At 37.5% G+C, this 26,646-nt stretch overlaps 1 protein-coding gene across 1 annotated transcript in view; it reads right to left on the bottom strand.

Annotated features, from left to right (window-relative positions):
• Positions 1–26,646, bottom strand: part of Nbas (NBAS subunit of NRZ tethering complex) — a 262,549-nt gene that overhangs the window by 61,424 nt on the left and 174,479 nt on the right. The window contains exons 41-44 of the mRNA XM_090337434.1: positions 24,902–25,131; positions 21,293–21,403; positions 10,643–10,893; positions 8,924–9,258 (exon numbers count right to left, since the gene is read on the bottom strand). Of these exons, the coding sequence (XP_090193560.1) occupies positions 8,924–9,258; positions 10,643–10,893; positions 21,293–21,403; positions 24,902–25,131 (927 nt within the window). The remainder of the gene's footprint in view (positions 1–8,923; positions 9,259–10,642; positions 10,894–21,292; positions 21,404–24,901; positions 25,132–26,646) is intronic.

Raw genomic sequence — 26,646 nt, 5'->3', positions numbered from 1 at the left:
TTATTGTTATAGAAAGAACCTGGATATAAGTACAACAAATAGCAAATCCATAGATTGCCTATGAAAATTGCAGGCTCCTATATAAAAAGATTTATCATTTGCTGAAAACATCTAACACCTGAGCAGATAAGATTCTGGCTCTGATACTAACTGACTTCTAACCTTGAATAAGTTACTTAACCTCAGCTCATTCTTGTCTAAATGGAGATTATAACACCTATGTTGGTGAGCTACGGTGAGGATTACTAGAGACAAAGTGTTGAGTCAGTGCCTGGGAAATAATATGCAAGCAATAAATGTACCTGTTCCTAGTATGTCTTGTGATTTCTGTAGAAGATGGTTAACCACTAGTGTCTGAAAATTTATTTTGAGCTTGAAAATCATTTTAGTATGTGTGTTTGTTTTCCTTCTCCGGAGTTCCAACATTATCTCATGAAACAGAAACTTGTCCTACCTGTTACTCTACCACTTGAGTCACACCTCTGGACTTGCCTTTTGCTGGTCATTTTGTACATATAGGCTATGCAATGTTGTGTGTGTGTGTGTGTGTGTGTGTGTGTGTATAAATGTGCACGTCATGCATGAGCAAGCACACACCTATATAAATACTACAGCTTGAACTTAGGACTCTTGCTCAGCTTTTCTCCCCACAGTGGTGCTATACCACTTGAGCCGTGTCTCCAGTTTTCTAAGAGAACTTTTCTGGTCCAGCAGAACTTAAGCCGTAATTTCCCATAAATCAGCCAAAGTAGCAAGGATAACAGGCATGAACCACTGGTGCCCCAGTTCAACCTGATATTCTAGTAAAGATAAACTAAGAATTTCTCTGCCTATTTGTCCCTTTCATACCAATCAGCTATTGCTGTGGACTCCACTAATGTGAATTTGCACTGGACTAGAATAGGATGCTGGAAGTCTCATTTTGTTTAGTTACTGCTTCAGGGTTGGGGATTTCCTTAGGTTTTCCAGATTATATGGATAGATGGTTTCTCTTCTTCTTTGAGAATCTTTAAGGATGGGGACAGATTTAGAATGGGATTGATTTAACTCCATCTTTGCTGAAAAATCTATGTAGCTCAGAAAGTAGAGGCTTGTTCTGTTAAACTCATTACATAGACGACCTGGCTAAGACAGAACAGACAATAAGAAAGACAAGCTGCATGCTTGACTTTAGTTGAACTAATAAATTTTAGATTCTGACTGAGCTGAACTTCAAATAAAAAAGCAACAGGATTTGATTTTTTAGATTGCTAATTTATCCCTCAGAATTTAATAATGTGAATTAAAATTTAGGCATTTCAAAGTTGCTGACCTGTAAAATGTGGCACATTTTCTACTCTCACTTATTAAGCTCACTGCATAACTTCTGATGAGTTTTATTCATTAATGTGGTTGGGCAAAATTTGAGATGGAAAATAGAAAGTGAACTGTCTACTTAAGACTGTGGGGAGCAAGAAAATGGACTGGTCTGATCTACTCTAGAGTTTTCTAGAAGCTAAGGACAAACTGCCCACTCCTAACTCCAGAAGACTAGCAGATCTGGAGGAAGCGTGTGACATGGAAGATCAAGATTGGATCTTAACAGATCCCCAAGGCAATTCTCACCAGATTGACAAACATTTCATAATGAAGCCTAGTCAGGTGAGGGAACACAAAGTGTATTCCCAATTTTACAATTTCTGCTCTAATCCATAACTAGAAAACTCTAAGATAAGGGTATCATCTTTCCCCCTTTCCTTCATACTCTTCCACATGGCATGAGAACCTACCTACAGTAATTGTTCTTCTTCTCCTCCTTCCTGTAAGCAATCAGCCTTGTCCAATGCAGGACTCGTCCTGGCTTTCTTATAGAACTGCTTTCTGGAACAATTCTGTTACCCAGCTTCACTTAAGTAAGAAAATATCAGAGAACCCACTGGCCACACTGACCATCCCAGTGGTTTCACTAATGTTTGTTGCGGTTTTTTGTACTGTTGATATGTTTTTTCCTCTTTCTGAAAGTGTAAGAATGCATGTGAGTAAAAGCAGGGAGCAACTATGATGGAGCCTCACTCTCAAATTCCACAACCTACAGGCTATGGAAGGGGTAAAAAAAAGTCACACCTTTTTGGATGTGCCATACTGGCCTGAGAACAGAGTTGAGGATGAAGGGTTCAAAGAACACACTAAGAGGCTGCATCCTACCCAAAGCCTTTACTCCTGCCTCATACTTCTCACCCCTACAGAGCTTCCTGTAAATCTTGACATATAATACAAGATAATGATAGTAGTGTGTGTGTGTGTGTGTGTGTGTGTGTGTGTGTGTGTATGTGTGTGAAAACTAATTAAGGCTAAAATGTGTGGAAAGAAAACAATGTATATTGCGCAGCTCATAAAATTAAAGGATGGCGTAAAGACCCACAAACATGCATAAAAGCCATCTTACATTCTCAAATTATTTATAGTATTCTATGTACTTTAATGAATGTACTTTAAGAACTTAAAAATTTGACTATTATTACAGTTTGGATTCTAAATGTTCCCCCAGAAGTGTTAAAGGACTTATATTCTGGTAGGTGGTGGAAATAGAGTTGGCTGGATCCTGATCTCTGAACTCTGACTTCATCAGTAGACTAATCCATTATGCATTCATAGCTGAATGAGTCATACACAGGCAAGAGAGTTATGCAAAGACTAGACCAATGGTTTTAATGTAACGGTACATTTTTAGATTCCAAACGGCAAGTAATCTTTAAGAATCTAAGACTTAGATTTACTCAGCATCAGAGTAGTATCAAAGCACAAGTTATTAAAATACCCTGATATTTAACAGAAACTAAGGATGCAATCCCAACCTCTTAGCTATATGTTAACTTAAACTTTCTTCATGTACTTTAATCAAAACAGCAGGCTAAATGCAGAAACAAAGAGAAGAAACGAGCTGTGTTATATTAAATCAAACACAGAAAAGTAAAAATAATGGGATTCTTTCAATTTTTTTGTCTTCTTAGGAATATAATGTTTTTTAAGTTAAAACATAGTAATCTCTGTATTTATTATTGGTACTTAGTACCAAAAAAAAAAAACCTTTAAGCATTCTGAGATCAAAAGGTTGAGAAGGTATAATCTAAGATAATGAATATTTAAATGTTGACTTAAGGAGTACCAAGAAGTACAGAATTAAAGAAAATAGCTATTATCTTTGCCAAAAAAAAGCAAGGTAAAGGCCAGTCAAATTGAATATATTATATTGCTTATATCAAGTGCCAGATATAAGTAAAGCATGATAGTTTCCACCTGTAATTCTAGTACTCAGGAACTTGAAGCTTGAATACTACTGCCCATATCTAGAAAATGAAGAAACAAAACAAGCACTCTTGCTAAAACAATGCTACTCTCTAAGTAAGACTTCTCATTCACAGCGCTACTTGGAAGAACTCTGTGTATATACCTACTATTTTTATAAAAACTAAGAATGTACACTAAGGAAGACAACTGTATGTATATGGAGAATGAAACGTTCCTTTCAAAGTAGCAGTAGCAAATTGATAAGGGGACAGATGCAAAATAGCATAGTCTAAATAAGCTCTAAAAGCTGTAAAGGCCAGATATTTTGCACACTCTCATAATTTTTCATTGTACTCAAATTGGATAAAACCAGAACCAGTTATATCTCAGGAATTACTGACATTTTGGGGCTGTAAAGAAGTGATTTGCTTCTGGGTTTTTTTTGGGGGGGTGGGAAAGGGAGAATAAAATACAATAAGAAAAATACAGGAGTATTAAAAATACCTCTTCTCCCCAAATTCAAAATTTGAGGAAACCTAAATCAGTGATATAATTATACTTCAGATTTCTAAAGTTAATGTAACAGTTAAAGTGTAAAGTGCTTTACCTGAAAATGTCCAATTAAACAGCCTGTAGATGAGTTATCTGTGATGGTGGAAAATGTTTCTCATTCCCTCCAAGTCCTGCTTCCCATCTCTAGAAGGTCTAAATGTACACTAGCCACTTACTGTTTTTCCTTTGTCGTTGTCTTTTGACTATCGGCCATAGTCTTCCAATATTTCTTCAACACTTTGAAAGCATGTCCTGTATCTCTGAGCCTTTCCCAGAGCAAGTGGAGAGGAACCGAACTGCTACAGTTTGGATCTCGAGGTGCCTCAAAGCCTCAAGTGGTGGAAAGGCAAAGAAGAAATGCCCATAGGAGGTGTTCAAGTCACTGGGACAGAGTCTTTTAAGGGGAATGCACCATCCTAGTCTCTCTTTTCATGGCCATGTGGTGAGCAGTTTTGCTCCACCCTGTGTTCCTGCTAAGGCATGGTACCTTATCACCAACCAAAAGCAATGAGACTAACTGAGCATACACTCTAAAACTATGATTCAAAGTGAACTTTTTCCTTCATAAGCTAATGATCACATGTATTTGTTACAGTACTGTGAGGCTAAACTAAAGTAAATGTGTAGCTCAACATGAACAAAAAAGTTTTTGTTTTCTTTTGTGCTGGTATTGGGGCTTGAAATCTGGGCCTCACCTTCTCACTTAACAGTTTTGCTCCTTGCTAGTACGCTAAGTCATCTGAGCTACACCTCTACTTCCAGGACTATTCTGGGTATTTGGAGGTAAGCTTCCCTTGCCTTTATCTGCCTGGCTTGGCTCTGATCCTCCATTTTCATTTCTGGCTTGAACAGAGAGAAATTACCAGACAGAAGAGAAAGGGAATAAGAGTGGCCTACCTAAATGCAGATTGAGAAGCACTAGGAAAGATACTAGAAGGCCTTTTTCTACGATCACCCAAGGGATTTTAAAGAAGAATTCTAGCAAGCTTCTTAGCAGCATTTCATGATAGGAATGACTTCCATGCATTTACCTACGGATATAGCTGTATCAAAGGCAAGTGGGAGGTAGAAACACCGTGACTGAGATTAAACATGTTCCCCAACCTGACTGCATCTTTACTAAAAAAGCGAAACTGGTCCTGACCAACTTTTATGTCTTTTACTATTTTTGCAGATTTCTAAACATATTAACTAGCTCACTATACTTTCCAGTGGAAATGTTGCTAATTGCTGAATTGTATAAGTGTTAGTTAACTGAATGCAAGAAGCCTGTGGTGGAATGTGTACCACAGATTCAGCACAGCAATCAAGCTTTGGGATATTCCTGTTTGAAATTCTAATATCTGAACAATGGTATACTGTTTGTATTAAGCACTCTTGAGTAACCCTGCCCATTCATTCTACAAATTTGGTTCTGAATTAAATGTGGGCACACTTTTGAAAAGTGTACAGTGTGTATGAATAAAACACATTTATTTTACATTTTTAACACCATGTACAAGCTGTGGGAACATCTGGTGTTTTGCAAAATTGGGCAAATCCAGCTGCAGTTCCTCTTCCAAATGTGTCCTCTGACATGTGTAGGTTGTGTTTCACTTTCCTTTTTAGTCTCTTTCTCTTTCTGGGTGTCTCTTTCTTCTGAACTATCTGCTTTTCTACTCTGATCAGAAAGTGAAATTTGTCAATTAATTAAAAGGGAGAAAGTATTATAGCTAGATTGAAAATATAAAAGTAACTTTGGAGGTAGCTATTTTACCTGTCTAATTGATATGACTCAGCAGAAAACCAGTTCCGGAGAATAGTTGATAATAAAGAATCCCCTATATCTAATTAAGATGCACTGTACACATAAATTGACATGTTGAACTGAAGGTCCTTGGTACAACTACTTACAAATAATGAAAAGTAACATTTATGCTTGGATTAGACCATCTGAGCTAAGAGAAGATAATGAAATAATCAGTTGAAAGGACTGCATCAGACCTTCACTTTCCCCCCGGCCAGCATTCTGACAGCTTGAATTCAAGACCTGGGCACTATCTCTCAGCTTATTTGGTCAAAGTCAGCATACTACCACTAGAGCGACAGCCCCACTTTTGGCTTTCTGGTAACTCTATTGGAAAAAAAGTAGTCTCCCAGACTTTACTGCCTGGGCTGGATTTGAAACGCAATCCTCAGCTCTCAGTAGCTAGGATTATAGGCATGAGACACTGGCACCCAATAAAAGAAAATAACCAGATATGGCAGGAAGACTCAAATCCATGCTACTGAAGTGACTGGAACCTAAATCAAGTGCCCTAGATCACTCAGCCATACTACTTCCCTCTTCAACTTTTTCTCACAAACATACATGAGCTCAAATAACTGCTTTTCAGATGGTAGGCTGATGAAAATTTAAAATTTAGGTGATGAGCATGACTTAAAAATTAAAATCATCACATTTAAAATATCATAAATAGCAGCTAAAACTCTACTTAAACTCTACATGCCAACCTGAAGTATCATCATAAATAAATGACTGATGTTGGAATGTCTGAAACTGTGTTACATACCTCTATACACATGCTTATAATTAGCCATAAACCTCTATTAACCATTCCCAACCTCATAGCACAATATTTAAATCGTCTTTCACCCTGCGTGTGCTCTGAGATTGCCTTGAAGGAAAACTCTTCTGTCATCTTGGATGATCCACCTGCTCTTTAGCCAGTGCAAGGTCCTTGCTCTGGAGCCAATTCCTTGGGTTTCAGACTCCCCCAGTGGCTTAGTTCCTTCCTGCACATTTCCACCTTTCTGCCCTCATTCATTCAGACTCAGCCCTACTGAGCACAGCACAGAATGAGGATGATCCGTTGGCTTAAATACTTTAGGCTCTCTGATCCCACAGATCTCCAGCTTCTGGACTGGCTCCAAAACCTGTGGCTCTAGCAAAAGAGCCTGGCAATAATACAGATAATTGTTAAGAGTAAAGGCTATGGAGTACCTCTTCCGGTTCAAATTGTAGCTTCTTTTTACCAACTTAGTTATGCCTTTAAAATCACTAAACAAGAGGTATAAATGGCAGAAAAACATATGAGAAAATGCTTATAATCCCTGGTAATAAAGGAAATGCAAATATAAACAACCCTAAGATACCACCTAACCCCAATTAGAATGGCCAATATTCTAAACTTAGACAATGACAAATGCTGGTGGGGGTGTGGAGAAAGAGGAACCCTACTGCACTGCTGGTGGGAATGTAAACTAGTTCAGCCACTCTGGAAAGCAGTGCAGAGGTTTCTTAAAGAACTGAAAATAGACCTTCCCTATGATCCCGCCGTACCACTCTTGGGCATCTATCCTGAGCACTAACCCAGGATATGATAAGGACACCTGCTCAGCCATGTTTATCTCTGCACTATTCACAATAGCCAAGCAATGGAAACAACCCAGATGCCCTACTGCAGATGAATGGATACAAAAAAATATATAATGATATATATGTATCATTCTACATAGCCAACAGACAAGATAAAATAATGGCATTCGCTAGGAAGTGGATAAAATTAGAGCAAATCATGTTGATTTACATCATGATGTAAAAATCAATGTTTATAAAATCTTAAAAAAAGATAATTAGAGCCAGGAGTTTGGCCTAGTGGTAGAGTGCTTGCCTGGCATTCATGAAGACCCAGGTTCAATTCCTCTGTACCACATACATAGAAAAAAGCTCGAAGTGGTGCTGTGGCTTAAGTGGTAGAGCTCTAGCCTTGAGAAAAGTCCAAGGATAGTGCTCAGGCCCTGTGTTCCAGCACCATGACTGGCAATAAAAAAGATAATTAAAAGGTTTAAAAGATATATGTTTCATCAATTACTATAAACATATAAAAATCAAAATAGATTTGTCTCCTTTTCATTATTGTTTTATTTTTAAAAATCAGGTAACAATCTCTCACATAGATTAAACAGTCTTAGTCTCCTCTGGAAGAATGAAAAGTATAACAAATTTTGAAGCTGTATCGCACATCTGATGAGTGGCAAATGTAAGTAAGAGTTTAAAAGTAGCCATATATGACTACAAAGTTATGCTTTTTCAAATGCGTGCTACTTTCTTCCTTAAACACAATTATTGTCGTTCTCTCCTTTTTATAGCAGTAGTTAAACATTTTTAAACCAGCTTGTTATTCAAATTCCTTGGGTTGCAATAAGAAAATGAAGAAGCTCTTCCTTAGCCACAATTATGAATCAAACAAATTGGGTAAAGTCTAGCATTCTCCACAGAGGTTTGAACTTCTTCCTACAACAGCTTCCAAACAAATGGTTTGCAAGTCTTTGCAACTATCATATTGTTGTGAAATATTAACCATAACAAAAAATTTATGAGAAGGTACTGGATAGACTTGTTGATGCATGGAAAAGAATAGATAGGTGAAAGGGGACAAAAAGTGAATTCTAAAGGCAAGAGTTCTGCAGAAGAGAAAACAGAGGCTGAGACTTAATAGAAGACAGAAAATCCTGGGCCCAGGCTGTGACAAATGGACATTTATTCAGCAGCGGTAGCTGGGTGGAGATGGAGGGGAGTTGTAGGATGATGTCATCTATTCTGAATAAATATATATTACTAAAAGATCACAAGTAGGCATTAAGATAGAGCCAAAGTGCTAAAAACCTAATAATCAAGGACTGGAAAATGTGATATACATTCTATGGATAATTCTATCACGAGGTCATATGCTGTGTGATATTAATGTGGAATCTTTTAAGGGCTCAACTTAGTCACAGCTAAGTTTTTAGCCTGCTTCTAAATAAAGATTTTATGAGAATCAAACTTCTTTACATTTTCCAACTGGGAAAAGTAGGTCAATATTTTCTATAAAATGACATATGAAACATGTATAAAAATACCCATAAATGAGAGCAAGAACGGTTTTTTTTTACTATTTGTTCATTTCTAATAGAAGATAATGATCATTAATGCTTAGCACTCCCCCCTCTAACGCCCCCCAAAGTCAAGCATGTAAGTTAAATTCTACTTCAAGAAAGAAAAAGGTTAACAAGCAAATCTACAGAACATAGGAACTAGTGCCATTTCTTCTACAGCACTTTGGTCTAATTTTTCAGTTACCTTGGTCACTGCTTTTGGAGAAAATGTAATGGCATCCACCACAGTGATGAGGTCACCCGGATGGAGGCGATCAAAGTACTTCATGCAGATGTCATAGGCATGAAGCCACTCGGGGGAGGTCTCGGGGACCTGCTTGACTAGGTGAGGATCTCCAGTCCAGAACAGCTTTTGTAACCAAACAGTGTGCAGAGAACTCGGTGAAAGCATGCGCCCATCCTTTTCGGGGATTTTGGGAACAAGCTTGGAAATAGATAAGATATTCTGACTTGTAAGCACAGGCTCCAGTGCTTCAAGAGGACTCGTGCTTTCATCTGTCAACTTTTTATAATTAAGACCTATTGAAGGAAAGAAATAAGAAAACAGGTCATATGTATATAGCCCACTGTGTGGCTGAACAAAAGGATCAAGAAATGCATACTGGATCAGAAGTTTTGAATTTTATTCCAAGGCTGAACGTCAGCTAGCTGTGCAATCCCACACAGGTCACTCTACTTCTGTGTGCCTCAGCAGTAGAACAGTGCTAGTCTTGAGCTAAAAAGCTCAGGGACAAGTGCCCAAGCCTCAAGACTGACTGAAAAAAAAAATTCCAAAGGCATTTTGGGGGGGGCCAGCTATGGGGCTTGAACTCAGGGCCTGGGTGCTTCTGAGAGCCTGAGCTCTTCAGCTCAAGGCTATTGCTCTACCACTTGAGCAACAACACCAGCTCCAATTTTTTGGTGGTTAAGAGTCTCAGGGATTTTTTTGTGCCTGGGCTGGCTTTGAATTGCCATCTTCAGATCTCAGCCTCCTGAGTAGCTAGGATTACAGACGTGAGCCACTGATACCCAGCTTGCAAAGGCTTTTAAGTGTGATGTATAGAGGGGTCACAGCTACATTCATCAGATAGTAGGTACATTACTTCTTGAACATTGTTACCCCTTCCCATGTTTTTCTCCCACTTTCCCTCCCCCCGCCCCCACCAACTCATCTTGGTTCCCCCTTACCTTCAATTTTTTCAAATAAACAAATAAATGTATATAGATCAGAATGAAATTCTGCCAAATAAATGTTGTCAGAGCCTTGTTATATATTGATAGATAGGTTGAAAGCTATCATATCTGTATAATGAATAGTGGGAGGGAGAAAAATTCTGGAGCAATAAGCCCAAACTGATTTTAGTACTAGATCAACCAGAAGTCAGTGTGTAACCTTTAAAAGGTTTCTCACTTTATATGGTATTGAATTTCCTCAACCAATTCCTTTATTTGGAAAGATAACAATTAACTATGAAAGTAAAGAAAGAAATGACAGCGTCCAAAGAAATGTATTCATGACCTGACTTAGAAAATGGTAACCCCTCATACAATATCTTATAATAAAAACAAAACTATATATACTTTTTTGCCAATCCTGGGCTTGGGTTCAGGGTCTGAGCACTGTCCTTGGACTTTCTCAAGGCACTTGAGCCACAGCACCACTTCCGGCTTTTTTCTTTGTATGTGGTACTGAGGAATAGAACCCAGGTCTTCATGCATGCTAAGACAAGCACTCTACCACTACGCCAAACTCCCGACCCCCAAAACTACACTTTTAAAAAATAAAGAAGATAAAGTCAGTTTCTAAATTTTGAGGTTTTTACATCTACGTTGATCACAATACCTGAGCACACCTGCAGAAAGAAAATTAAACTCTAGCTCTGCTTTGGAAGAATGTGTTCACACAGGAACACACACATCTTACCTGATGCAACTACTTTCAATTTCTTTAGCAGCCGGATGTGCGTTTCTGGCTTAATGGCCGCATTCCCGATGTCTGCACAACCACAGTTTTCCAGAAGTGTAAAATAGTACAGTAACCTTTCATGATCGAAGCCACCAATGGTGGGGTAAATGTACTTGACCATGTGCCTGTGGAAGGCTTCAGGATCAGTCTTTAGTGTCTCAAAGAGATGAAGGGTCTGGGCTCGCTGTTCAATTTCTCCTGTGGACAAACTGAAATGAAGAGACAAGGAAATTACGTTAGAATTTGGTTCCTATGTTAAATAACATGATTTCTGTTGGTGATCTAGGAACAAAGGCTAGTTGTTTTGGCCAATTCTTCCTGTGTAAAAGACAGTAGCCACTCAGGCCCTGCCACCTTTCAAAGTAGACTCAACCATGTGTTGATGCCCACCTTTGTAACACATGGGTTTCATGCATTCCCTCAGGCCGGCTTACCTGCAAGGCAGGTACTCCAGCAGTGGGAAAAAAGAGTCAGTGCTTTCCAGTAAGACAACACGTTCCTACCTGCCAAATTCTACTCTAAGTCACTTATTCGTGTCATAAAAAAGTTAAAATCTGCACTCTGTACCAAAACACTGTAAATCATCTTATTGCTTCAGTGTGTGAGGTCAGGGAAGAAGAAAACAAATTAAAACAAAACAAAAACCACTGAGACAAAAGTTATACATTCAAGAATCCTAAACACTACAATTTTATTTTGAAAAAAGTTGTAGCTTTACTTAGATTGTTATGTAGAAATTCTACTGAATAAAAGATATGGCCATATTTTTATATGTAGATATCTTTTCATTCTGAATCTCAAATGTAATTTCTAAGAACTGTTCAATGTTAAACTACTGGAAACTATTGGGGAAAAATACAGGCACTATAGTTTGACTGGCTAGTTTGTCATGTTGTGTTGAAGGGTGGTAGGAATCTTCATCTTGTTTCCCCCTAGACAGAGAGAAGCCATAGGTCTAGGGAAAAGCGGCAAGGGCCCTCTGGCACCAGCAGCTTGGCATGCTAAGAGAAACATTCAATGTCCAGTGTTCCCACCGCAGTAGGGAGCATATTTATTGAGGTCCCTGGCAGAACCAAAGTCAAGACTCCTGCATTTGTAAGGCAATGCCTCAGAAATAATGCCCTGTTTATTGAAGTTACCATTTTCACAAAGACTAAACAGCATATGGTTTGAGGTTTTTGTTGATGAAGTTACTATAAATTTTTTCCAAAGATTTTATAGCAAACTTTTATGAACAATAATACCTGGGATAAAATAAAATAATCTATGAAGTCAAGACATCTAGTTTATTCTGTTACTGCTGCTATGCTATATTAAGTTTCTTTACTGTTGGCTGAATTAGAGTTTGGATTTATGGATTTATAATCAATTGACTGGTGCTCTAACACTTGTGCCATACCACCACTTTTGCTTTTTGCTGGCTATTTTGGAAATGGATCAATTGTTTTTTTTACATGGACAGACCTGAAATCAATCTCAGCTTTTCTGGAATATTGATATAAACTATCAGTACTGTGTTCAAATGACTTTTGCTTTTAATTTTCTACTAGTCCTGGGATTGAACTCAGTACCTAGGCACTGTCTCTGAGATTTTTTGCTCAAGGTTAGCGCTTGAGCCACAGTTTCCCTTCCAGCTTTTTGGTAGTTAATTAACAATAAGTGATTTCTGGACTTTTCCTGCCCCACTGGCTTCGATACTAAGATCTCAGCCTCCTGAGTATATAGGATTACAGACAATAAGACCCTGCCACCCAGCTAGTGTTCAAATAATTTTTAGTGGTCTTTTTACTTCAAGAGAAATATTTTCCCCAATTAAGACACAGTTCAAACATTTATAAAAATACCCATATAGATAAACATCATATCTTCAATCTATAAAACTTTTATACACATCCTCTTTTGAGCTATTGACACATGCTGAAAATTCTTCTACTAAATAACATGTTTTTATAACTATTTATCATCTATCTATCTGTCTCATAGACTATGCTGCTTGATGGCACGAATCATATGATATTTCCTTTATCTTTAGCATCTCAATACCAAGATCCAGGTTGTAATGACCACATACACTCAGTACATGTCCATGAGCACCAAATAGAAAAAGTGCTTAGCATGAAATCAGGTTGGCTTTATATACAAGACATCATGTTCAAGGAAGGCCATAAAGATTTACAACATAGAACTCTCATCCAGGTTTGGAAATTTATTACATTATAATTAGAGTTAATTTTCAATGAAAAGTAATGTTACTGACAAAGGGCACAAATTTCTTTTTTACAATTAAGAATAGGACCCCTAAAAATCTATGGGTTTAGAGGAGGTAGAAATCAATAATAATCCACAGCTTATAAAAAGAAGGACTTGATTTTGACCCTGTAGACAGGGATGAAGCAGAAATGTGAACAGACCTACCAAGAAAGCACAGACTGTACAAGGAACAGCAAGTACAAATGGATGGTAGGTCAGAAAACATTCTCAATAACTACTGCCACTCCAGTGCAGTAGCTCTGGTAAGTACTGAATGCATAGTGGCATTGGAAACTGAATCAAAAGAATTTGTGCATTTCTCATGTTCCTTTAACAATGAAGTCTAAAACAATTAAGTAAGGAACAAATAATAAAACCATGCAACCTCAATAAGAGAATGTTTATTGACAGATCTACAACCAGAACAAGGTGGAGAATAGATGAAAGAAAACAAATGTGCATTTATTAAGTTGCTTATTATAACGAGTAGATATGTAAACTGGGAAATTGTCAACTATAGATGACAAACTTCCATTGAGAAAGGTTAAGTGACTTGCTTAAACCCAACCACCAGATCTGTCTAGATGACATCACACATGAACACAGATAAGTGAGGTTCTAGCACCCATACTAACTAACCACATAAAATCAGAATTCTTTCTCTATTGAAGACATTAGATCTCTCCTAGCAGCAATAATCTAAGAGTTCCCCCACCATACTTCATTTCTAATACCCTGATAGAAAGACCTTGAAGACAGACTCATGTACAAAATGGACAGCAATTATAAATTTCTTTAGTTCATTGGTATCTACATTCAGAGCCCGGTCTCTCTCAGTCAAGACTACTTTTTCCTTTGCCCAACCACTTATTCTGGGCCTCATGTGCAATTTTGCCTAGTTATCTTGTCAAGACAGATACTAGAATACCTTTACTTACACATAATAAATACTCAAAGCTCTCTCTTCAGTAAATTACAATGTGTTAAGATCTTTTTATGGATGCCAGTAATCAATAACTCATTTTAGTAGTTTCCAATGAAAACAGCTGATATCTTCTCTTGGAATAAGAAATGAAGTCTTTGCTCAGAAAATGACTGTTAAAGAACCCACATTCAAAAAAGGAGGACGAAATCCCAAAAAATCACTATGGATTTTTCTTTAATCCAATTAATGATTACCCTTAAAAAATAGTTTTAGCAGGTTTTCCTAATTAAGTTTTAGTTATACAACTGTTTGTGTATATACATATATACGCATATATATACACACACAAACATACCATACATACATACATACATACATACATACATACATACATATATACATATATACCATATCTAGCTTTCAGAGATTAACTAGAGATAGAACCTAGTATTAGTTGTACTCGATGCACAAGGAATAAATTATTAGGATTAATCTCATGATTAAGATGTTCTGAGAAGATTTCAAGTTGCCAATCACTCAAGACGTGGCTCCAAAGTCGCATTATTGAAAGGAATTATACATGCATAAGAAAATAAATTTATTCAAATACATTTTTCTTCACTTAATCTGAGACTGAGTGATAATGCCATTGCATTAGCTGAATAAAAGGAACAATTAAAATGAGAGGGAAAGGAGAAGAAAGAGGAAAAACAGAAGAGAAGAGAGGGGAAGGCTATAAGAAAGGTTTAAGGGAAGCAAAAGGGATGGGGGATGAAGTGAAATAGAGTTTACAGGAAAACTGCTAGCACTTTTGTCTCTATTACTTTATTTAATTCTATAATTATCTCTGTAAAAGGTCTTGTTACTCTGATTCTTTGAGGGAACCCAAAGTATAGAAAAAAAATAACATAACTAGTAAGACATGGTAAAGATTCTAAGGTGAGTCCTTCAAAGTCAACTTCATTTTTTTTTTTTTAGTAAACACAACCTATGTTTGCACCTAGAATTTAGAACTTTCCTATTAGACAAAGGTCATATGTAGCAGCTCATAAGATAATTCCAACAAGCAATGACCAGCAGTGGGCAAAGGATATCTTCATCATTGATGACTGAAATGACATATCTCCTCTCTGAATTATATCCACTCCTAAAAAAGGAATCAGAGTGCTACCACAGGAATGCTTCAGGATTATTAACCTGATGTGCCAGAGAACTTCAAGGCTGCCCAACAGCTAAACTTACTCAAGGAAAATGTGGACAATATGAATTTAACTTTTCAACATTAATAATGAGCATTTCAGAATCTCTCTCTTGTACCACAGGTATTTGGTGAGTTTCTTTATACAATGTCTTAGGATATAAACAAAGTAGTTATCATAAAGACCATTCAGGTAGATTTTTATCACCTCCTTAAGGACATTCCTGTTCCTATAACCTTTTTAGTTTCCCATAATATGTCAATTTGGACTGGTTTATGTAGTCACATATAATAGACAAAAAAAAAAACAAAAACATGATGGTATTAGAATGCTAATAGGCATGATTTATGGTACACTTATCATGTGCCCAAAGCACTAGGCTATTTCAATCCTTCAAAACCAATAAATATCCTTATCAACTTGAAAACGTATCCTTGAAAAATAGGATGTGCAATAGTGGTCAGTTATAGGATAGGTTTATTAATTCTAGAATATTTCCAAAATTAACAAATAGTTAATCATACTTTATTTTTGATCACTTACTATATGTCAGGTATTTTAAGTCTCACAGATATCATGGAAAATAGTTTATAAAGAGATATTCTACAAGGAAGAAAACTGACTTAGAGGGATAAAACAACTTCTCTGTCAAGACACTCTCACAAGGAAGATTAGAAGCCAAGGCTTGGCCAAGGCTTACATGATTTAAGGCCAGACTACATTCCACTGATGTGCTGAGTCCAAAATGCATCATCTTAAGTTGTAGGCCAGGATCAGGAGTTGTTGAGTATCTGGGAGAAAGTGGCTTTAGAATCACAACCTAGAAACAGAGAGTTTGGCCTAGTGGTAGAGTGCTTGCCTAGAATAGATGAAGATCCGGGTTCAATTCCTTGGTACCACATACACAGAAAAAGCCAGAAGTGGTGCTGTGGCTCAAGTGGTAGAGTGCTAGCCTTGAGAAAGCCCAAGGACAGTGCTTAGCTTCTGAGTTGAAGCCCTAGGACTGCCGGGGCCAACCGGCAGCAAACCAGGGTTCGCAGAAATAGGGGGCAAGGACTAGGAAGAAATAGAAGAGAGACAGACACACCGGGTCCGGGATGTCCGCAGTCCAGGTAAAGACTGCCGCCGTTTATTTTTCACTCCCGCTTCTTCCCTCCTCCAGACCCAGGCAACCTCCAGGTGTTACATTCATATGGTAAATCTCAGGTCATTTACATAGAATAAGGCCAGAAAACAATAAGACAATAAAGCCATTGTCTGATGCAAGTCAAGGTACAGTTTGATTCCACTCTGGCTCCCAACATAGGACTGGCAAAAAAAAAAAAAAATCACAAAATAGAAAATAACTAGATATAAAAATTCTTTCCAAATTGTAATGATTAATGGTTGATTTTTCTAAAGTGTGGTATATTTCTTCTTATGTTCAATGCAAATCCTAGTGCTGATGAATTTTTCTTTCTCCCTTAGATCAAAAGCAAATTTGTGGCCAAGTACCATAGAAGCCAGCCCAGGCAGGAAAGTCCATGAGACTCATCTCCAATTAACCACCACAAAGGTGGAAATGGTGCTGTGGCTCAAATGATACAGCAGCCTTGAGGAGAAAATCTAAGAGACTTCTCCTAGGCCTTGAATTGAAATCTAATTATTGGCACACACACAAAGCAACTCTATGGCTTAACTTGATCAATTCTGCAAGTCTGTTATCTGATTATCGACATGCACCATTTCTACTCTGTTTTTCCTGGTCTTTTATTTTTGTCTTAATTTTCAGTTTTATAGTATAACATTAAGTCCTGGTAGATCACTATGAAATTAAATCTCTCCTTCCCCTATACTAACCTCTCTAACATTCACTACACCATACCAAAGGTTTTCAATGAGGAAGAACCGGAAGAGAAGCCAGAATTTAGGATTGCTTCAAGTGCCAACATTTGCAAAAGCCTCATTATGTGCATAAAAATAACCCTCAGGCATGAATCTTTGTTCCATTCAGGAAAAGGCAGAGGCCTTACAGTTTAATTCCTTCCTTTCAAGTATACACTGTTCTTGCCTACCTTTGCATTTGGGATAAAAAGGTCCTCCAACAGTATGACAGTGAAAATAGAACAGTATAAACTTGTTTTGAAGAGGGAAGCCCTCCTCCCCTCCCCTATCACACTGTCCATCAAAAGAAAAAATACTGAAGATGAAATCTCTACTTTGCCAGCTCTGAAGAGTACCTATGTAGCACACAGACGAGTGTGATCTCTGCCACCAGAAAACCTCACATAGACTATCACTCGAATTACTAAAAAGTAGAGACCGAGGTACAAAGAGCAGGATGTTTGACCTTCAGATCTGCTGTTCAAACACAGGAACGATAGAGAAGGCCTACCAAATGTGGCAACTGAAAGGTATATTCCAGCCCCTAGCTTACCATGCCCTATAGTATGCAACAAAAATACAAATGAACTTCCCCAGTCCCCTCAGATCAGACTGCCTCTCCTGTCCTCACTCTTCTTGAGTAGGGAGGGATATTTTTTCCCCCTTTACATCCAAGAAAGCTTTTCTCTTACCTATCCTGAACAAGTCTTTCATGGCATTTACAACTTAAAACTTACATTTTGACTATTCTTGATTGAGATCAAGGAAGGAGAGGCAGAGAGTTTCCTCCCAGGATATGATTTGATCCATGAGGAGCTATCTGTCTTGTCAGCAACTTTTCTTGAGCTACAATGACAACTTAATAATAATAATAATAATAATAATAATAATAAATAATAATAATAATGTCAACATCATTTAATGAACTGATATAATGCTAGTATATCAGCTAGAAAAATCCTCTGACATTTCAGAAGTCTAAAACAGAATCAGCAGAATTATGAAGAACAATATTAACAGGTATAACTCCAGTGTACTGAAGCATCCATCAGGTGATAGACCTTCAACAATTTTCTAGAAACTTCACACTGCAGGTAAGGGAATGGTCTCTATAACTGAGAAAGGAGTGACCCAAGAAATAGAGTTGATTGTTCTGGACCATAGCTTTGAATCTTGAACCCGATCTAACTCCACACTTCCCTCTATGTGCTGTAAATGTACTATCAGAGGTGGCAAAGTGTGGATGTCATCTTCTTCCATTAGAAGGAAATTACTCTTTAAGGAAATGGTAAAATGAAACCCGACGATAAAGAACATTATTTCCCTTAATTCCAATTTGTTAACTTCCTAGTGGCACTGACTCAACCAATGAGTGTTGGGTGATTTTTTATTGCATTAATAAGGCTGATTTCTAATAACCAGGTTACCCAGTTTGATTAAGTAATAAGGCAAACTGCTGCCTTTTAAGTAAAGAACAGGAAGTTTCAAACACTGCTTACTGAACCAACATGAAGTGCTTTGCTGCTCACAGGTAATGATGCCAGGAATAATGATTTCCTGTGCTGTAATCGCTGTGCATCTGCATAATCACACTGCTATCAGTATAATGATATGCCAGGAACAGACGTGCACATTACTAGATTGCCTAATAATTTATAATATATTTAGAGGCCAATGAAGCATCTTGGTTATATAGATATGGCATCCTTTTATGTACCATTCGATGAAATAAAAAAGAGACTTAATAACCACCAGGACAGTTTCTTAAACACCAACATGCACATCATAGGTAGCAAGTACTTGCTGTGAAAATGGTGAGGCCAGGGCACTATTTACACTGATGACACTATCACCTCATAGAAACCTGATAAACAACTAAAATGGAAATGTTAATGCTTCACTGTTCTGTTAAACCAAAGATCTACCTCACTAGCATCTCTTGGCCCTTCAATGGCATTTGAACCCACCTACTTCTCCCTCCCCATCCTGAAGTGCTCACTAACTGCAGGCAGCTTCCCTGAAATAATATTCCTCTGATTTCTCTCTCCCACTCCTGCTGCTCTCCTTTGTCCTTTCTGCTAGCAATTCTTCCCTGTAAAACAGAACGCCCCACAAGGGACCGTCTTAAGTCTCTTTATCGCTTTTATTTACTGATTTTGTGGGGGGTCGGGGGACCAAAAGTTTTTTATTTAACTTTATTATTAAGGTGTTACATATGTAAGGTAATGAGTACATTTCTTGTGGAACTACATAGCCTAGGCTGGACTCTGTGGTCCTCCAACATCAGCTTACCCAGTATTAGACACACAGGCATGCTACCACACCTGGCTTGTCTCAAGTTATTCTCCTTTCTTTGTTCTAGATTACTTCCCAGAACCCATTGACAGTACGATATCTCTATTACCTTATCCTTTGAATCCCAGATCAATGAAATCTAATCATTTATTTGCTTCCTTCTTTTTCTCAACCTTCCTGGACCTTACTATAGTTTTCCGTCTAGCTGAATGGTACTACCATCATCCAAAAGGGGATAAAGTAAAAATATTGAGATGATTCCTCATATTCCTTTTATTTGCCAGTCCTGGGCATTGATCTCAGAGCCTAAGCACTGTCCCTGGGCTTTCTCAAGGCTAGAGCTCTACCATTTGAGACTCAGCACCACTTCCAGCTTTTTTTCTATGTATATGGTTCTGAGGAATCGAACCTAGGTCTTCATGCATGCTAAGCAAACACTCTACCACTAGGCCAAACTCCCCGCCCCAGATATTGCCTTTTTCACTTGTCCTTATATCTAGTTTTTCCTTATTAACCAGTACATTTAGTTCTATCTATTTCACCACTTTAGGGTTTCTGAAACCTATCTTATTTCTGGTTCCATATTCAAAACGCTACTCTAAACTATGACCACTTAACAGTCTATTACAGCAATCACTCTCTAACTAATCTATCTGTACTAGCAACCCCAAGTCATAAACATAATGGTCTTATCAAAATGAAAATCTATTTTTTTCTTTCCATCACCCTAATCCTTAAATGCCCTCTATTCTTCTTCAAAACATGCTGATAGCTCTTGCTAATAACTCCATGATCATGATACGTGACCTGGCTCTGGGGTCTCTCCCCAGTCTTAACCATGCCATGCTCCCCCACTTACTAGCCTTAACACACAAGCTCTGTCATGCCAGTACCGTGCTTTAAATCAAAAAGCCTTTGTACTTATTATTGTGTCCATCTGGAAAATGATTGTCCTTTTTGTTTTGTTTTGTTTTGTTTTCCCCTCTGGTTGTGGGACTTGAACTCTGGGCCTCAGCATTGTCCCTGAGCTCTTCAGCTCAAGGCTACCCCTTGAGCCACAGTGCCACTTACTCTTTTCTGGGGCTTAATTGGAGATAAGATTCTCACAGACTTTTTAGTGCCTGGGCTGGCTTTGAACCAAGATTGGCCAATCTCAGCCTCCTGAATATCTAGGATTACAGGCATGAACCTCTAGGCCAGGATGTAGTCTTTTTATAGTACAGGTAATTCTGACTCAATATTTAGGTGTTAGCTGGTAACAGTCCATTTTATGTTAATGAAATGCCTGAGGCAGAGTACTTCATAATAATAACAATTTTTAAAGGCTTACTTTGCTCACAGATCTGCAGGGTCAGTGGCACATATTTAGTGATGGCCTTTTTGCTGGCAGAGTCCCAGGCATAAGGCATTGCATGGGAAAGGACAGGGAGTGTATACCTGTATCACCATCTTTGTTTTCTTTCTCTTCTTACAAATCTATCATATTTGATCACCACCCAAATGACCTTATCAAACTTAATCACCTAAAGACCTCACTTCTAAACACCATAGCAGGATCAGGTCTCTACCTTCTTAGCGCCTCCAAATGGGGGTTATATTTCAACACTAACAGTTGGAGGCTATCCAAACCATTCTAAACCATAGCAAATTCAAGTATTATTTCTCTCGGAAAGCTGATTCTAGACTACGTCAAATCCCTTAATTGAACTCTCTTATACATGTCTAAGTTTTATATTGACTTATGCATTATTCAGTTATCATGCCTCCCACAGTAAACTAAAAGTTCTAGAGCAAACAATTTGTCTACATTTGCCCACCATTATAATCCTAGTACTAATACTATGAACAGATACTCAAGAAAAGCTTTGAAGAAATACATGAAGCAAAGTAAAGTATCTAATTCAAGGTTATTATGACTGAAAAACTAAAAATAGGCCATTGCTATATAAAAGGAAAAACACTGCAAGATAAAGCCCAAAAGGAAAATTAAAACTATACAACTTTGTAAAATTCTTCTAAAATAGATTCTGAAAAGACAGACCAAGGCATAAATGTGCCCATGAATTGTGTACTTACCCACTGTCGGTGAACAAGAACTCCAAATGGGTCATAAATACTTCCCACTGGGAGACACTGTAGCGCTGGGCCAGGGAAAGGGCAATGCTGTAGACATTCTCCTCAAGGGTTCTTCAGGAAATCCATCAGGTACATGGAAGGGTAAGAAAACACACAGCCTTAATCAATCAACAGATGCTCACCAACAGATGCTCACCAGCATGGCTAGACAGCCAAGCACAGCCTTTGCTACTTCAGTTCTCAGGAATACAGGAAAAGGATTGCTGGGCACACTATCACTGACCATAGCATGTCTACCAGCGACTTCCACCAAGGGCAGTTCTGGTTACCAGGGGACATCTGATCATTGCTGGAAACATTTTGATAGTCACAAATGGGGGAAGAGCGTCACTGGCCTTTAGTTGGCACAAGTCACGGGTGGTGCCAGAATATTCTAAAAAGCATAAAACAAGTCTCCCACAATAAGAAGTAAGTAGGCAAATGTCAATAGAGCAGAGGTTAAAAAAATAAGTGCTAAGTACACTCAGACTATAGCCAGAAACTACTTCATCTTGACCCTGTGTAGACACTTGAGAAAGTTCGTACTTTGCTCGCTATTTAGGATATAAAAACAAACAAGATTTTCTTCTAAGGAACTCACAGTCTAGTGGAGGATGTGAGATATAAAGCAGTAATTACATATAGTTGTAACAGTGATAAAAAAAAAACAAAGTATTATGAGATGGGAGAGCAACTACTTTGATTTGAAGCTGAAGGAAAGCTTAAACTAAGCATGAGAGGTCAAAGGAGAAAACAGATGGACTTCTGACAAATGAAAAAACTAGATCATAGCTAAGAAAAAACAGGGTCCTCAGGCCTAAAGACACTGCACTTTATATTATAAGCAACTGAGATCTGGAGAAAGTTTAACCCAGAAAACAGGTTAGGTTTGTGATTCTGGGGTATAAGAATTCCAAGAAAATGTTCAGAGCACAATAAATATTAAGGTTTACTGTAGGATTCTGAATTTCCAGAAGCAGAGTAACATATAATGGAAGTCTTGATTGTAAGGCAATGGGCAAAACCACAAAAGCAAAAATAAAATCCCTATTATTATTATTTACCCTACCCATGTAAACCACAGCATATGTATGTTTCATTAACTAGGGGTTAGGAAATATCTCCTATAAAGGACCACACAGTAAACACTCCAGATTTTGCTGCCATATACTCTCTGCAGCACAGGTTTGTTTTTTTTTTTTTAAATAAATTTGTTTTTCCACATCATTTATACCTACGGAAGCTATTGTTTTCTTATGGGCTATGGTTTATCACCAGTTGATTTTTGTTTTTGTTTTTGTTTTTGCCATTTACTAAGTACTGAATATACATGATGAAATGTATAATTCCTATTATAGGGAAATGCACACTATATGATATAGGTACATGCTGAATAAATACTGATGATCAAGGTGGAAAAGAAGCAAATTGTATTAACCCTCCTCAAAGCTACTCTTCCTGCCTGACCCCTGAGAATATATAATCTAAGTCATGTAGTCAATAAGCAATAGGTGTAATACACTTAGAGATGGCACTGACAGCAATTTAAAAGGATATATAATGAGTTAAAAAAAAAAAGAATGAAGGAAGGGGAGTATCAAGTACAAATGAAGAGAGTGGCAAATAGGACAAAACAGGTTTTACAACTCTATATAAGACACTGAAAGTTAGAAACTCTGAGGCACTTTAAACAAATCATCCAAAGACTGGTGTATATTTTTCTAAGCAAGAATGTATGAAAAATTCTATTACATATTTATCAAAAGCATATATTTGTCCTCAGGGACATACTTCAAATAGCATATGCTAGCTGAATAGTTAAAAGAAGAAGAAGAAAAAAAAAAACCAAAACTGGAGCAAAATGTAACTAATGATATAAGACATACCTTACCTTATAAACTTTTACTTTGAATAACTCTCTTCTAAGAAACCACAAACATAGAAGCAAGAATTACAAAATGCCCAAAGGAAAAGCATACTATATTTATAATAGGGAAATTCAGATTCAATTCCTGGCTAGTGATCTTGAACAACTCCTTAAAACTATCTGGTACTCAGACTGGTCTTCCAAAAAGGAAGGAGGTTGTAATATAAGATATCCTATGGCTCACTTTTGGACATGAAATGACTCAAAAATTCACAAGGACTTCAAGAGGACAAAGAGAAAGTGAAAATTATTCCACTTTTCTCTTTTTTAATTGGGAATGGCTCTTTCTTTTGATCCTCCAAGTCCTGCCTTATCCTCAAGCAAATCCAGAATGACTTCCAATAGTAAAGAATTTGGACTGATACAAAAATTATCAGAGGATGTCAAGGTATTTGGTTATTTTGTGAATGACTTAAATGATGGTGAAAATGACATATATACTATTAACATAAGACCATATTTTGTTATCTTAATTTTCAGAGAGATGAATGACCACTAAATGTGGACACCATTTAACTAAGTTTCAAGACTAGAAGCTTAAACCTCATGGTACACAATGCCAACTTTTTATGTTATGGGTTCCTGATTGCATGAAAGGTATTATTAAATAAAGCTTATAGAGCATCCCATTCTGTGCCTTACTGGTGGTATATACGTCATGGTCTTGTTAAATATAAAACATCTCTACTTAATAGCTACACGATAAATAGATTTTCTCATCTTCTGATGAATGAATTCCTCTCATTTAAATGACTAAAACAAAAATCAGAAACCAGTATTAAAACCAAAGATAGTTCCATAACTAGAAAACAAATCTTCCATTCAGTCCTGAAACTGAACTGTCATCTCTTATAAAAGCCTGCTCTTCTTTCAAAAGGCGTAAGAAACAAAATGGAAAATGGCATTTGTTATTCACCTCTGATGAGGAGAATCAACTAGAGCCAGTTTACTTCTCTTCTCCTCTTGAAACCCAGGACTGATAAGGTATCAGCATATACAACACTGAGCCTCTGATATTATATCCAATTTTAAAAATAAGGTAAACTCCAAGTACTTTGAAAACTGAGTGAGATTTCTATGCAAAGATAAAGGCAATCTGACTTTTAAAAGTTCCATCATAAGCATCATACATTCACCCTGACAATATCTAATTTCCTCTAACCTGGTCATGATCTCTATGTTGCTATTAAAGTTACAGGAGATGTTTTGAAAAAGTAAGTCTAGGTTTTACTATAAATCTGCAGGATCAAAATGTTGTCTGTATTGACTGATCTATTTGTGAAAACACATACATCCTTAAAAAGACTGGAAGAAGCCCTATAGACAGCAAATAAAAATGCAAATCATCAGGGCTGGGAATTTGGCCTAGTGGTAGAGGCTTGCCTAGCATGCACGAAGACCTGGGTTCGATTCCTTGGTACCACATACTTAGAAAAAGCCAGAAGTGGTGCTGAGGCTCAAGTGGTAGAGTTCTAGCCTTGAGAAAAATCCAAGGATAGTGCTCAGGCCCTGAGCTTAAGCCCAAGACTGGCAAAAAAAAAAAAAAAATGCAACTCATCAGAGGATCATAATTAATGTGGTCTGTTCAACTTGTTCTTCTACATTTTAAACTCATCTAGCCAAAAGTCAAGAGCATTCCTTACTCTGCCAGACCAAGGATGGTTTCCCTCTTATACTGATCATCGGCAGTAAATCTCTGCACGTCCACACCCTTCCGGAGACCCTGAAGGAGCTGAGCCTGAGTGAAATCCAGAAGACGTTCATTGTAGTAGTGTAACTGCTTGGTCAGTGACACAAGGTCCTCAGGCCAGGCTTCGTGTCCATGGCAAGTCACATGCCTGGTGACCATCTTGATTAGCTCTTTGGGATCAGCCTGTAAAAGGAATAGAAAATACACTTTATACACACTATGCAAATATGAGCAAATAACTAGCAAAAAGAACAAGACTGTCCTCTGGATACCTGCTTGGTCCCTCACTCTTCTAACAGTTAATCAAGGTTTACTACTACTGTAAGCCAAATACAGAGGTGGTATCTCTCTTCTACTGCAGACCTCAGAGAAAGGATGGAAAGCTAAGCATAGAAACAGCCCTCGGGACTCCTGCTTCCCTCTACTTTGTAAACTTTTATCCACTTAACAAATAATTCTGTTTTTGCTTCTCAACTACCATAAACCTACATCATATTTTTATCCTATTCACCTGATCATTTACAATAACTATCAGAAATTTTCATCCTCCTTGCCTCTGGATAAACTCTTGCGAATCACTCTAAGTGTTCTCAATAACTAAGTTACAGTTCAGTAACCCCATTACAAATGTCTCCATAGCTCAGGGGAAAAAAAACATGTTTTCTGCAGGAATGGGTTAAAAAACAAAAATCTATCCCAGATCCCAAAGTCATAAACATTTCTAGGTATACTAGAAAGAGTCCAACCAAGTTTTATTCTGCTTGACTTAGGGCTCAGTGGAATGAGTTTAGGATTTTAGCAAATCTACAGTAAGAATGAAATTACTCAAATAAAACAAAACCCAGAATCCAAAAGCTGACAGAGAAAAATATGTGATCAATGGTCCATATTCTGTTTAAAGTTGGAATTACTTAACAACAAGACTAACACTTAAACAGCACTAACTTACTCACTAATTTCTAGGAAGACATGGTACATATTTTAACAACAGCAAATTACAGAAAGAAAAAACCCAAACTCTTGACTCTCAGAAACACCTTATTAATTATAGTAAGCTGCTGGCATTTCTGATGTGCAAAGACCATTATTATACACTATAGAGGAGGTTTGTCATTGTCAAGTCTGTGTTACCAAACCTAGTCTGACAGTCTCTTTTTTGATCCTCTTAAAAACTGTGGACTCCATGAATCATCTAGAATCCAACAGTATTTTGCAACAATCAGCTGCAAGATGAAGGGACACATGGAATTGGATTTCTACTTTTACTTTCCAGTTTCTCTGATTAGTAGAAAGGTAATTTGGAATTACTTCCTTATCTATAAAAGAATGTCAAAAGGTATACTCTTCTCAAAGTTTGCTGAGAGGCACAAGTAAAATAAGGAATTTTAAAACACTCTTGTCTCCACTATTCTGTGAATATAAACTGGGTCCAAAGCTTATACTCAAGGAATTGAAAACCAGTAGTTGACAAAGATGTACATATACATATGAATGTAAGCCTGTTATAAAATCAAACCAAGGCCATCCTGAGAAAGCCACAGGGGAGGAACTGATTCCCCCTCTTGATTCTTTGGATGCTCAGTTTCCTTAGATAGAAAATAAAAGAGCTTTGCTAGATGATCACATTTCTAAGACCAAAATCCCATGAATGTACAAGAATTCAGTCATTAATATACAATAAATCCTTATAAATCCCTC

Source organism: Megascapheus bottae, chromosome 7 (genome assembly GCF_031878675.1).
Source record: "Megascapheus bottae isolate mThoBot1 chromosome 7, mThoBot2.hap1, whole genome shotgun sequence".
Classification (NCBI taxonomy): Eukaryota; Metazoa; Chordata; class Mammalia; order Rodentia; family Geomyidae; genus Megascapheus; species Megascapheus bottae.
Note: the sequence above shows the minus strand (reverse complement) of the source record. Positions and strands in the feature narration are given on the sequence as shown.